This window comes from Carassius auratus, chromosome 5, assembly GCF_003368295.1.
Source record: "Carassius auratus strain Wakin chromosome 5, ASM336829v1, whole genome shotgun sequence".
NCBI classification, from domain to species: domain Eukaryota; kingdom Metazoa; phylum Chordata; class Actinopteri; order Cypriniformes; family Cyprinidae; genus Carassius; species Carassius auratus.
Genome location: NC_039247.1, coordinates 13,657,491 through 13,669,363, shown reverse-complemented (window position 1 = coordinate 13,669,363; position 11,873 = coordinate 13,657,491). Strand labels below are relative to the sequence as shown.

Sequence of the window (11,873 nt, the reverse complement as noted above, 5' to 3'; positions counted from 1 at the left end):
TGAGGAAAAAGAGACACCCTCCCTAAACAAACATACAGACAGACACACTCACACACACACACACATACAACAACACATGTACAACTTTAAATACACAGGCAGGTACAAATATATTCACATATGCACCCATTGATTTATTCTTGATTTTGATAATAGTCACCTCAGCTGCCTCTTTTTTTTTTTTTTTTTTGTACACAGAGTACAAAAAATACTGTCACATGATGTTCCTCTCAGTTCACACTCAGTACACCTGTGATGTAAGATGACACCATAAAAAATATACTTTTTAAGGCAAACGCAGGAGGAAAGGATTTGGAATCACTGCCCTAGTGGATTAATTTAGCACAGGGGGTTTTCTAATTGTTCTTTAAAAAATCCCAAGAAATCAACATTTTGGATGTTACAGGAATGATATGTAATAAAGTAATTTAGCGCAAACCCCAAAGGCCTCTTGGATAAGTGGTCAAGCACAACCATTTGACTAGAATGAATCTACTGAAACAGAATTTCTCAACCAGGAGGCTGGTGCCCATTAAGGGTTTTAGAAAACTTCAGGGGGAGCCTTAAAATCTTAAAAATCAAAACCTTATAAGTCTCAGAATTATTTACTTTTATATTAACAGTCTTTATTTAATTGCTCAAATAAAACCCTAAAGAAAACTGTTAACCAATGCCATTTTTAGTACAGGTTTTTTATTATTATTACAGAAGTACCCGAGGTATGTATCAGCTTAGAATAAGGGCCTTTGAAAATTGACTTTGACAAAGACAAGCCTGGAGTCAACAAAGTTGAACGTTTTATGGCCTGGAAAATTGAACACCTTTACAATTTAGCATAACCTAAAATACAAAAACAAATACTTTATCATAGGTGTAGAAGTAAAAACACAGCAGTAAATAAAAGCCATCACCATCAATACCTGCCTTAGTGTCATGTAGACCCAGTAGTTTAATGTTTATCTACAGGTAAGAAGATGCACTAAGGTAAAATATATAGAGAATTAGATGAGTCTGCCTCTGTATTACTGCTCTCTCTGGTGGACGATGTGTTATAGCACACCCCAGCTCAACATCACACTCACTTTCTCCTTCCATCAACACCACACACAAATTCTAAATAACTGTTACTTTTATTAAACATTTATTGCATGTAATATACAAATTCATAAACATTATTAACCTTGATAATATGTCCACAGATATAATGACTGCTAAGATTTAGTACTTTCCTGTTGTCCTGGTTAACTTGCTTTCCCTGTTTTCCTTTTAGTATATTTTACTATGTTATTGTGAATTTGTCTAGACAAAGATTCCTGAAGAAAACCAATATCACCAGATTAAGCTTTAAATGTAAACTTAAATACTGCTAGTTTCACTAATCAATCATAACCCAGTCAACAGGCAACCACAAACCCTGCAAAGAAATTAATGCTACTGCACAGAATTACAGTCGTGGCCAAACGTACTGGCAGTGACACAAATTTAGTTTTTTTGTTAAATGTTGTACTAATTAAGCTGTTGAGGCGTTCATTCACATTGTTTCTACGAGTATTGGCCGGAACATAATCTAGAAACCATGTCAATGAAGACCACAACAGCTTAAGCTACGAATTTAGCAAAACCCAAAATGTATATCCCTGCCAAATCTTTTGGCCACGACTGTACTTACCCACAGTGATGAGGAATTTTACAACTGAACACTGTTAATACACCACTCTTATGAGTTTGTAAACAAACAGTTACTGAGTTGCTAAACTAGTTGGATCCATTGTATGCGTGTCCTGAGTATGTGTTATTCTCCATACTGCAATCACAGTGTCTGATGTGTCGGATGTTGATGGTTTCCTCGGTGATGATGGATGTTGCCATGGTGATGTGGGTAAGTGTGGAGACACGGATGCTCAATTCCCTCATTCTGCAACTCCTCCTGTTTATGGAGACCACGCAGCATCTGCAACAGCTCGGCAATAAAAGCCTGAACACACACACACACACACAGATTCACTTTAATCTAAATACACACACTTATAGAAATTGTGCTTATTAAGCATGTTTGTGAATTTTTACACAATACAATTTAGGACAACATACTGTAAAACTTTGTAAAAACTCAAGTGTTCCAGTTATCTTAATCACTACACAAACTGGTTGGTGAAAAATAATATAGTTATATAGTATTTTTAATGTCTAAAAAAAAATAATAATAAATATATGCTGAAAAATCTACAACTTGCAGAAATGATCTTGACTCGTATGTACTGGTTGTTCAGAATTAACTACCTAAAGTTCTTAAATATCTTCTGCAGACTGTTTGTGTATGTGTACCAGTCAGCAGTTTTTGTTTATACAAAGAATGCATTTTTCCATTGCACTGCGCAACTTTTCCATTGTTTTTCGACGCAAACAAGCTAGATAGACATGTTTGCTTATTGTGCACGTGTCTCGTGCCTTTTGCAGCATGGAATGACACAGCATTAGTTTAAGCAAAAACACGTTCTCAATCAAACTGAAAATGGTGAAAACTGTGCCCTGGTATGTCTCAAATGTGAGAACAGATTACGTTTTTCAGATGTCAGTGTTCTTTTCTGTTTATTTATGTGTGCTACTTTATGTGAGGTAAGTGGCACGTTCCTCTCTACTGATTCTCCATGATGTGTCAGCACTTCAACACAAGCTTACACAGAGACACACAATCTTCTGTCATGTACACACACTAATCAAAAGGATGAGAGTGAACATTGTTAAAGCGCCCCAATGAAAGAATGGCTTTGTACTAACTGAGAGAAATGGGGGCATGGGGAAAGGAAGAGAACAAATCATTCATTTATTGTGATCATTGTGAGAAACACGTGGAAACGAGTGTCAGCCACTGCAGCGCTCCTCCGAGAGAGAGAGAGAGAGAGAGGGATTGAGTGGGAAAGAGGGATAAAGTAACAAAAGAATGAGAAAACGAGAGGTCTACAGAGAGAAACGAAGGATGAGTAGACAAAGTTTGAAAAAAGAACTAGAAAATTTTTTTTATGAAATAGAGGTGACGAAAAAGCAAAGGATTTACGAGGGAGGAATTGAAAAAAGTACCTCAGTGCTGCTAGTGCAGGTTTGCAGAAGAACCTGGAAAACAAACGAAAACAAATTCATTCTTGATAGTCATTTTAAATAGCTTTATCCAAATGTCAATCCAAATTCAATTAAATTAACCTAAAAAGTCCATATTACTAATATGATTTACAACTCTGTAAACTAATGTGCACACAGTAGAGAACATAAAGCCCTTGAATGGTTCTGTATTGATATTCAGATAAATGAGAGGCTGGGGGAGAGTCCATAAGCAAGTGGGCCTCATTTCTGAGAAAAAGGGGGTCCCAGCAAATACTCAGGTCGAGGGACGTGGTATAAAAGCTTTGACATCCACTCACCCTCACCAAATCTAAAAGTAAAATGTCAGGTTGCTGACCTCAAAGACGGTTCTATCTTCTACATGTTATTTTAATGAGAGATACAAAGTTATAAATGAAAAAAAGATCAAACAATCTGGGAAAAAAATTAAATTAGATTTTCCCAGTGCAGTGAGGAAAAAAAAAAGCTTCCGTTTCTTTTCTGCATCTTGTTGTCTAATAAACCTGACATTGTATATTACACATATTGCTGGCTCTTTGACAATAGCTTTTGTTACTCTTTTCTAAGTCACTTTGATTAAAAACATTGGTTTAATGCATAAATGTAAGCGTAAATATGGCAAGACTTAAGTACAGGATTTGAAAAGAGGAGGATTACGGGACCTGTAGTTTGTGTGTTCGCTCTTCATCACTTGGAAGATCCAACAAATCATCAATATTTACTTCCTCTGGCATGTCCTGCAAAATAAACAGAAACAAAACAACACAAATTATCTCAAGTGCCGAAAGAATGAACCATTCTAGAAAAGAAATGTTAAAAACACAGCAGCTATGAGAAATTAAACAATTTTGCAGAAAATACACCATGATAAGCCAATAATATATGTTTATTGCCATTTATTAACTGTAAATGTGTCATTATAAATAACCACACAGTCCAGTGTAAGACACGCAGCTTCCAAATGACAGCATACAGGACAATATGGCACCACCGCACAGGTGTATTCATGTATGTATTCTAGTTCGTAACACTGCCTGTTATATCTCGTTGTTCCTCAACCTTTCAGCAGCCTACAGTTTCAGTATCTCAAAAAAATATCTTCTCAATATACCATAATCTCAATGGGAAAATTTCTCCCAAAAACTGAGGAGGAAATTAAGATAACAGATCACATAACACAATTCCCGTGAGGCATCGCTGCTGTCTCTTACTGTGGGACAGCGTCTCACACAGACTACACACACAGCTTTTGTTTAGATATTTAAACATCCTGCTTGTCGCTGCTGTTGACGGTTTCTCAGGGGTGCCCATGTAAGGTAGCAATAGAACCAAGTTATTCCCTCAGTCAGTGAGGGAGAGAAAGCAGAACTTCCCCCTGTAACTCCAGAGGCCTGGTCCTCCTCACCTTTTATGGGCAGCCAAATTACTTAACATTATCCATCAACTAATATTGTTCTGTCACACATATTAATGTCACAGCATCCAACACACACTTACATTAACAATGGTTGTTGTTTATAAATGTGAGACTTGCAGAACAATGTCTCCCCTCATTGCACTTAAAGGTGCAAATAAAGAGTTATCAACCTTTATTTTCGTTGATTGGTGTAAAATGTCTGTATTATGTACTTACAGTATGTACTTTTTCATGCATTCAAGTACCACTCTTATTCTTTAGATACTTATTCTCTCTACAGACATTTTTAAAACAAAGACTGATCCATGCTCATGGACTTTAAAACAAAACAAGATAGCTTCAGTTTGTAAAGTTAACTGTATTCAACTTTTAGAAATGAACACAGTAGTTAACATGAGTTTATTAAAGAGAAAATTACGTGAATATACATATTTGAGCCTGATTTTGAGAGTTATATGTATAAACGTGTGTGGTCAACTTAGAGAAGGAAATGTTGCACATTTCAGCAGTCAAACATTTCCAAATAACGAATGACAGCATTCGTCAACACAACATTTGGAAATGCATCGACAGGACACTATCGCTCATTTCACCAAAAACAAAATTATAATAATCCATAATCAACCTGAAGATTCCAGTGTAAACTCTGCACCTGTGCGGATGCGCGAGGACAACTCACCTTGCCCTCGTACAGTTTGTCTAACCCTTCGTCGATCCATCGCTCCACGTCCAACCTTTTCTGAAGCTGTTTGCGGTTGTATTTTACCGTAACGCGTGATTGCCGCTTATTTAAGTTGATCCCGTGCTCTGAAGCGTTGTCTAAATCAGGGGAATGACCGGTATGTATCTCTTCAGCCATGTTACATGCGCCCGTTGCGCCGTGCTTGTCTGAAAATGAGCACTTGGAGGGGCGCGCCGCGCGCGGACAGATTAAGCTGAACGCTGAGTGGCGCACGCTCAACTTGATTGGAGGAACGACGTAAGATGTTCGTGGATAGAAAAAAAAGTTTTGTATTAATCCATTCTGCTATTTTAATTGTTATAAGACACATTAAAATGACTTAAGAGACAAAATGTTTATGCAAAACTAAATGGTGTGCTATTAAATCAAACACTGTAAAAGAACAGAGTTGAAAGAATGAAGTGTTTCTCAAATAATTTATTTCTCTCTTTAAAGTAAGAAACACATACAAAATAAATTAACATAAATCATATTTTTTTTTACAAAGAAAAGACAATGATTGAAAGCAAAAGTACAAAAATACAAAATAGAAACTTAGGCATAAAACTAGGATTAAATTAATAGGAAACATCTGGCAAAAGAAATAAACATTCATTAGACATAAACTCCATTGAAGAAAATCAGATTCTATGTCATTTAACAGAAGAACCAATGATACATTTCCCCATACCGGTCGTGGAAGAAAACACACTGCTTAATACGCAATACAAAACTAATCTTACCATTTGGTCTGAAGAACAACGTTTAATCATATACCTGACTGTTGCTTGCTTCCTTTCTCTACACAGTTTTATTTATTTATATTTATTCATTTTTCTTATTAAAACACCTGTTGCGGGCAATATCCTGGCAAAAAAGCAACGGTGATATTCTTATCCTTATGAGAGAAACGTCACAGAGCCCAGAGTTTGACTAGAGAAGACCTAATCATTATGCTCTTAAGTGTAATTTGCCTAATTCTCTTTCAATAGAGGTATTTTCTTACTTAGTTCTCTTTGTATAGAGTTATTTTCACTTCTTTATCTTTGTATAAAGATATCAGTTCTCTGCATATAGAGTTATGCAACCTAAGTCTGTTTCAGCTTTCAGGGCTTGTGTCTGTCTTCATATGGAAACACAGATTCACAAAGCCCAGGACACAACAATGTGCTTATTTCTTTCTTTTGGTTTTTGGTTCACAGAGTCTTCCACCTATACAGATGGCAAAGGTCCATTGCCTTATTCAGTCATTACACCCATTACATTTCATTCATTCAAGCATTCATTCATACTAATTAAAATAAAAGCAAGTGCTACATCCAAATTCATATCCCTGTATGTGAGTTTGTGTGTCTGTGTATATGCTCACTTGTCTACATTTGTGTCTGTACCGAGAGTATGAGTGTTCAAGTGTGTGTTGCCTTATCTAAGTCGTCCTCCAGCACTCCACAGGAAGTCCTGTCCAGCAGGCAGCGTGTGAGAAGCCGCCAAAGAGATTCTGCCTTCAGTGTTGCAGGGCTTCATCTGACTGAAGTCTCTGTCATAGGGATAGTGTTGCCTGTCTAAATTATTCACCGTCTCCAAATCATTAAACACAGACTCACACAGCTGCTGTCTGCGCAGTCTATGCCTTCTCCTCCTGATCACCACCAGTCCCACACACACTCCCAAAAACAAGGCCAGCACACCTAACACACATGACACCGCCACTGCTGAAGATGAGGTCTGACCAACCCGTGGGGCCATCAGCTCCATACTTCCCTGAACAGGAAACTCACAGTTTGGACCCATGAACCCAGGCACACACTGACACACTGGCCCAGAGAAGTGTGTGTAGCACGTTCCTCCGTGGAGGCATGCGTTTGTGAGACAAGCGTCTGCTCGTAGGCTGCAGTTTTTACCGGTGAAACCAAGTGTACAGGTGCAGGTGTAGTCATTAATGCCGTCTTGGCAGGTTCCGGCATTTTGACATGGATAGCGGGCACAGTCGTCGATGTTCATCTCACAGCGAGAGCCAGTGAAACCAGGGCGACAGCGGCACAGAGCGCTAGCGCCCAGATCCACACACTCACCGCCTACAACCGAAGAAAGAAGAGGTTACATATGAGTAGGTATAGTAAAGAGGAATGAGTGTATGTTTGCGTAAAAATGTTTAGAACTGAAAACACAGTTTAAAGTAAAGTTTAAGCTGCTCTTTTCATAGAATCGATGTGAATGGTGACCACAGCTGTCAAGCAAGACTTTTTTTTCCCCCCTCACATAAAATTACCTTGTATGTCTTTAGAAGTCTTAGTGCATGGGTCATAAGCGCAGCTTTAATTATTTCCTTTTTTTTCTTTTGGAGCTTAAGAGGCTGTGGTTGTCTACCTCTTTCACTGTACGAACACCATGAGCATTCCTTAGAACTTCTCCTTTTGTGTTCCAGGGTTAGTAAATAACAGAATTTTTACCTTAGGGTGAACTACCCCTTTAAGTACAATTTATTTTGTTGGTGCATTGTGCTCAATCAGCACAGGTACTCACCATTGGCACAAGGTTTGTGGCTGCAACGGTCCAGTCTCTTCTCACAGTTGGATCCAGTAAAGGCTGGGGGGCAGCGGCAGACATAACCACCAGTGATTTTTTCCTCACATGTCCCTCCATTAAAGCAGGGGTCATCCGCACAAGTCATTGCAATGATCTCACAGTTCTTCCCATAGAATCCCTGAGGACATGTACAGGAGTAATCGTTCTCCAAATCCTGAAGGGGAAGATAATCTACATATTAGCAAGGTGTAAACATAATTCAGATCTCAAATCATTTTTGATCTTCAAAATCCACTGTGCACATAAAGCATATCTAAGCAGATTTACCTAACCTAAATCATTACACATAAATGGAATTTTTTTTTACCAAATATATTAAATACAAAATTATTTATTTAATTATAAAAATAATCTTTTTTAAATAAAATGCACAACAATCCCCCTATTATGCAATTTGTAACATTCCTAATATTATTTTGGGAGTCTCCTACATTAGGTTTACATGCAAGGTAAAAAAATGCTTTCGTTTTCTCAGAATATGCATTTAATATCACCATGATTTTCAAATGATTCTCAAACAGTTGGTTCGAAGCAGTTCTGATATTCACTCTCTCTAAACCCTCCTTTCTGTGAGCCTAGTCTGCTCTGATTGGTCAGATGGCCCAGTCTGTTGTGATTGGTCTACCGCATACAGCGCCTTCTTGACATGAATAAGCTACAGTGTTTGAGGGAGGGTCAAGTTATTTGCAGTCGGCCAGCAAGGAAACATAGGCAGGCATCATGCAAATATGTTACCCCATGAGGTGTAGCCTCACGGAAGTGGGATTCGAACCGTTAAATTGAAAAATATACATTTGTATGTACAAGTGTCCATATATATAAATCTTTAATTTTGCATTTCAAATAATCGAAATAGATTTTTATATAAATAGTGTTGTTATTACTATCATGTATATGCTTTTAACTCATGACTGTTTATGTGTAAGTAACAGTTTCATTATTATCATGTGAGCATAGACTTACGTTGCAACTGCCGCCATTCTTGCAGGGGTTGCAGTCACACTCGTTAATCTCCAGCTCACAGTTTGTGCCCCCATATCCTGGTCGGCAGGTGCAAGTGTAGCTGCCCTGCCCGGTGTTGGTGCAGGTGGCGCCATTAGCACAGGGTTTGTGATTGGTGCAGTAGTTGAGGTCCTGGTTACAGAAGAGGCCTCCCCAGCCCTCCTTACATACACACTGCCATGGCTGCGAGCAGGTCCCATGCAGGCATCCCGGGTAATGCACACACTCGCTGCAGGATGGCCCCTGCCATCCCAGACGACACTTACACTCACCAGGTGACTCGCAGTAACCATGCCGCTCACTGCAGTCTGAAGAGCAGATGGCTGTGGGAGGAGACAGAGAGGGGGTTACACACACCGCACACACACACCACGCCCCCCTGAAAGGGCAGATGAATGGGAGTGTTAAGTGTTGGAGCCAGCAGCTGGTGAGCTGACAAGAGGTAATGCACTCTTTTGTATTTTGAGCTGTGGCAAGCATGCGCACACACACACACACAGAACGACTCTAGTATGTATCTGTTGGGTTTCTTTGTTTGGCTGAACAAAAGAAGTGTAGAGCCTCTAGTGGAGCAGCTCAGCTTCCATCAGACACACATGCACACAAAGATTTGAGAGATAAGGGGATGTATCACTGCTGCTCAGGTTCCAACACACACAAACCACAATCACACATAAACACAGAGTGATCAGGAGAGGGACTGGAAGTGCTTCTTTTCAGAGTCCCAGACATACTACCCCAGAAGGACACACAGGAGGTACTCACGGTCAGAGCAATAGTCTCCCTGCCATCCCTCCTGGCATTCTCTGTTCCCGTTCTCATCGCAGGTGTAGTGTCCCAGTGTGTCGTCACGGGGACGGCAGTAATCCGAACATGCCTCACCGAAGTAAAATTCATCACAGAAAACATGAAAAGAGTAACGGAGCTCGCTCTGATCGCCAAAATGAACATCCTGAGACCAGTCTTCTCCAATCGCCAGTCGCCTTCGTGTTGCTAAACGACTGATCAGGTTGTTCTGATTCTCTGTCGTGGAAAATGAAAGAATTTTAAGCTTGAAGTAGTAATTGAATAAATTACTGGAAAAATGTCTGAATGTCTGTGTCTCACCTGTGTAGTCATGATGCTCTTTGGGAGACTCTGCATTCCATGCCTCAATAATAAGAGAAAATGTCCCCTGGAAAGAAAATGATATTATTCCAGATGTTAAAAACTACAAATTGTTTTTGCTCAAACAAAAGAAAACGTTCTCCATTGTCTTCCACTGACTTTCACTTATGTTTCTTAAGAACTGACCATTCCAGACGGCTGCATGATCTTGTTTATGTTCTTTATGGTTAAGTGTTTAGTTAAAATTGATCAGAATCTGAATAAATAAACAGTAGCCTAATGCCAACATGGTTGTCTTATTAGTCATTTACTCAGATCAACTTACTAAATGGTGTTGTTAGCTGAACTTCATCTAGTGTGTAATGAACTTTACCGGCCACTTGAAGTGGAAAGGCACCCGGATGGCTGCGCTGTTGGCTACAGAGCTCTGGTCCGCTCGCAGGACATTTGTCTGACCGGTTCCGAAGGTGCACGGAGGTTCAGCGGAGATGACGTCTTCCGAATGTTTGAGACAAATCCTGAAAAAGATGTTGCAGTCTCGCGTCCTCCTGCAGAAGCGGCGTGTCGTGCTGAACGAGAGAACTTTCAATTCAAATACACCCGACGAAGCCACCTGTTCAAGAACAGAGAAACCGTATCTTTTGGAAATAATAAACGATACGCTACACAAGAGACAAATATATATATACTGTAAACTCACATTAAAGAGAAAATGAAACCATGAGTAAAGTATAAGCCATGAACTTGCTCCTTACCAACTGCAGAAGCGACACAGACAGCAGGCAGTACAGAGACAGATGCGCCATCTCGCTCAGTTAATCCTAAACTTTATCACACTAACACACAGGTATCTTCATCCGTTTCTTCCTCAGCTTCAAGTTGTTTGGAGATGTCAGCTAGATGTCCTGCTACGAAATTTTCGGCAGGTCCATTAAAGTCCACCGTGTTTTCAGAGGAAACGTTCACTCGTCCTCATCGCTCTTCTGCAGTGAAGTGCGTTTGTCTTCATTGATTGTCTCGAGGAAAGGACGCGGTTATATACGTCTTACCCCCCTGCACGTGACGTCAGAGGGGGGCATATGGTATAATATTGGCCTGATTAAATTGATCTGCTGCATGTGGCAGTGGTGTTGATGATGGAGTTAATGCTGATGTTAGCCACACTGCTGTCTGTATCAAACAAGGGAACTTTAATCACAGTGATACAGAGCGGATGGGCTCAGGAGTTCTCAAGTATGACAACCTGACGAAGCTTCCTTTATTCTGTGCAGTGTTGGGAAAGTTCACTTTCTACATGAAATAGTTCAAAGTTAAATTCACAAATTTTAAAATGAACTAGTTCAGTTCATAGTTCAAACTACAAACTTTTGAACTAAGTTCACACAGTTCCAAAAATGAACTAGTTCATAGTTCTTTTTTTTCCATATGTTGCTGCGAGCTATTATTTTTCAAAATTATTGCAACAGCCCATATAGAATCACAGACAGCAATTATTGTATCAGTTTTAACAGTGAAGCTAAGCGTCAGATTTCATCTTCATATCCAATTTTGAATCCTTATCCAACCAGGGTTTACATTAGCATTGAGGGGACAGCACTTCCCCCTTGTTGCTTTAATGCTTTGTCTCCCATTCTCACCGACCTTGTCATAAATATCATAAAATTATTTTAAATGAATGATCACACGCCTTTTGCTACATGCTGCTGTCGCCTCGATGCCTTTTTTTTTGATGACCCGTCACGCATGCGGCGGACGGTGGTGCGACACTGGTGGCTGGTGTTGCCAGATTGGGTGTTTTTCCGCTACATATTAAGACCCGTTTACGGTGTGTTTTAGCCAGTTTTTCGCCTGGAAGGCTCTATAGAAATCTGGCACCCTATTGAACGAAGTTATTCTGAGAGAGCGTGTCTTTCACAGACACCA

At 39.6% G+C, this 11,873-nt stretch overlaps 2 protein-coding genes across 2 annotated transcripts; both read right to left on the bottom strand.

Annotated features, from left to right (window-relative positions):
• Positions 1-1,124: 1,124 nt before the first annotated feature.
• Positions 1,125-5,572, bottom strand: LOC113076478 (protein phosphatase 1 regulatory subunit 14A-like). The gene is made up of 4 exons (XM_026249178.1): positions 5,214-5,572; positions 3,780-3,854; positions 3,079-3,111; positions 1,125-1,975 (listed from the first exon to the last, which is right to left on the bottom strand). Exons 1-4 carry the CDS (start codon positions 5,391-5,393, stop codon positions 1,811-1,813), a joined length of 453 nt encoding a protein of 150 aa, XP_026104963.1. The 5' UTR covers positions 5,394-5,572; the 3' UTR covers positions 1,125-1,810.
• Positions 5,573-5,788: 216 nt separating this feature from the next.
• Positions 5,789-10,963, bottom strand: LOC113076471 (delta-like protein B). The gene is made up of 7 exons (XM_026249167.1): positions 10,706-10,963; positions 10,324-10,563; positions 9,951-10,017; positions 9,609-9,866; positions 8,805-9,166; positions 7,779-7,995; positions 5,789-7,330 (listed from the first exon to the last, which is right to left on the bottom strand). The coding sequence occupies exons 1-7, from the start codon at positions 10,754-10,756 to the stop codon at positions 6,678-6,680; spliced, it is 1,848 nt and encodes a 615-aa protein (XP_026104952.1). The 5' UTR covers positions 10,757-10,963; the 3' UTR covers positions 5,789-6,677.
• Positions 10,964-11,873: the final 910 nt, after the last annotated feature.

Excerpts from the sequence above, each read along its gene's own strand:
- LOC113076478 (XM_026249178.1), bottom strand. The coding sequence starts at position 5,393 with ATGGCTGAAGAGATACATACCGGTCATTCCCCTGATTTAGACAACGCT. Across the intron at positions 3,855-5,213 it reads ACAAACTGTACGAGGGCAAG|GACATGCCAGAGGAAGTAAA; the intron begins GTGAGTTGTCCT and ends TTTATTTTGCAG. Across the intron at positions 1,976-3,078 it reads CCTGCACTAGCAGCACTGAG|GCTTTTATTGCCGAGCTGTT; the intron begins GTACTTTTTTCA and ends GTGTGTGTTCAG.
- LOC113076471 (XM_026249167.1), bottom strand. The coding sequence starts at position 10,756 with ATGGCGCATCTGTCTCTGTACTGCCTGCTGTCTGTGTCGCTTCTGCAG. Across the intron at positions 9,867-9,950 it reads AGAGCATCATGACTACACAG|AGAATCAGAACAACCTGATC; the intron begins GTGAGACACAGA and ends TTTCCACGACAG. Across the intron at positions 7,331-7,778 it reads CCACAAACCTTGTGCCAATG|GCGGTGAGTGTGTGGATCTG; the intron begins GTGAGTACCTGT and ends CTTCGGTTGTAG.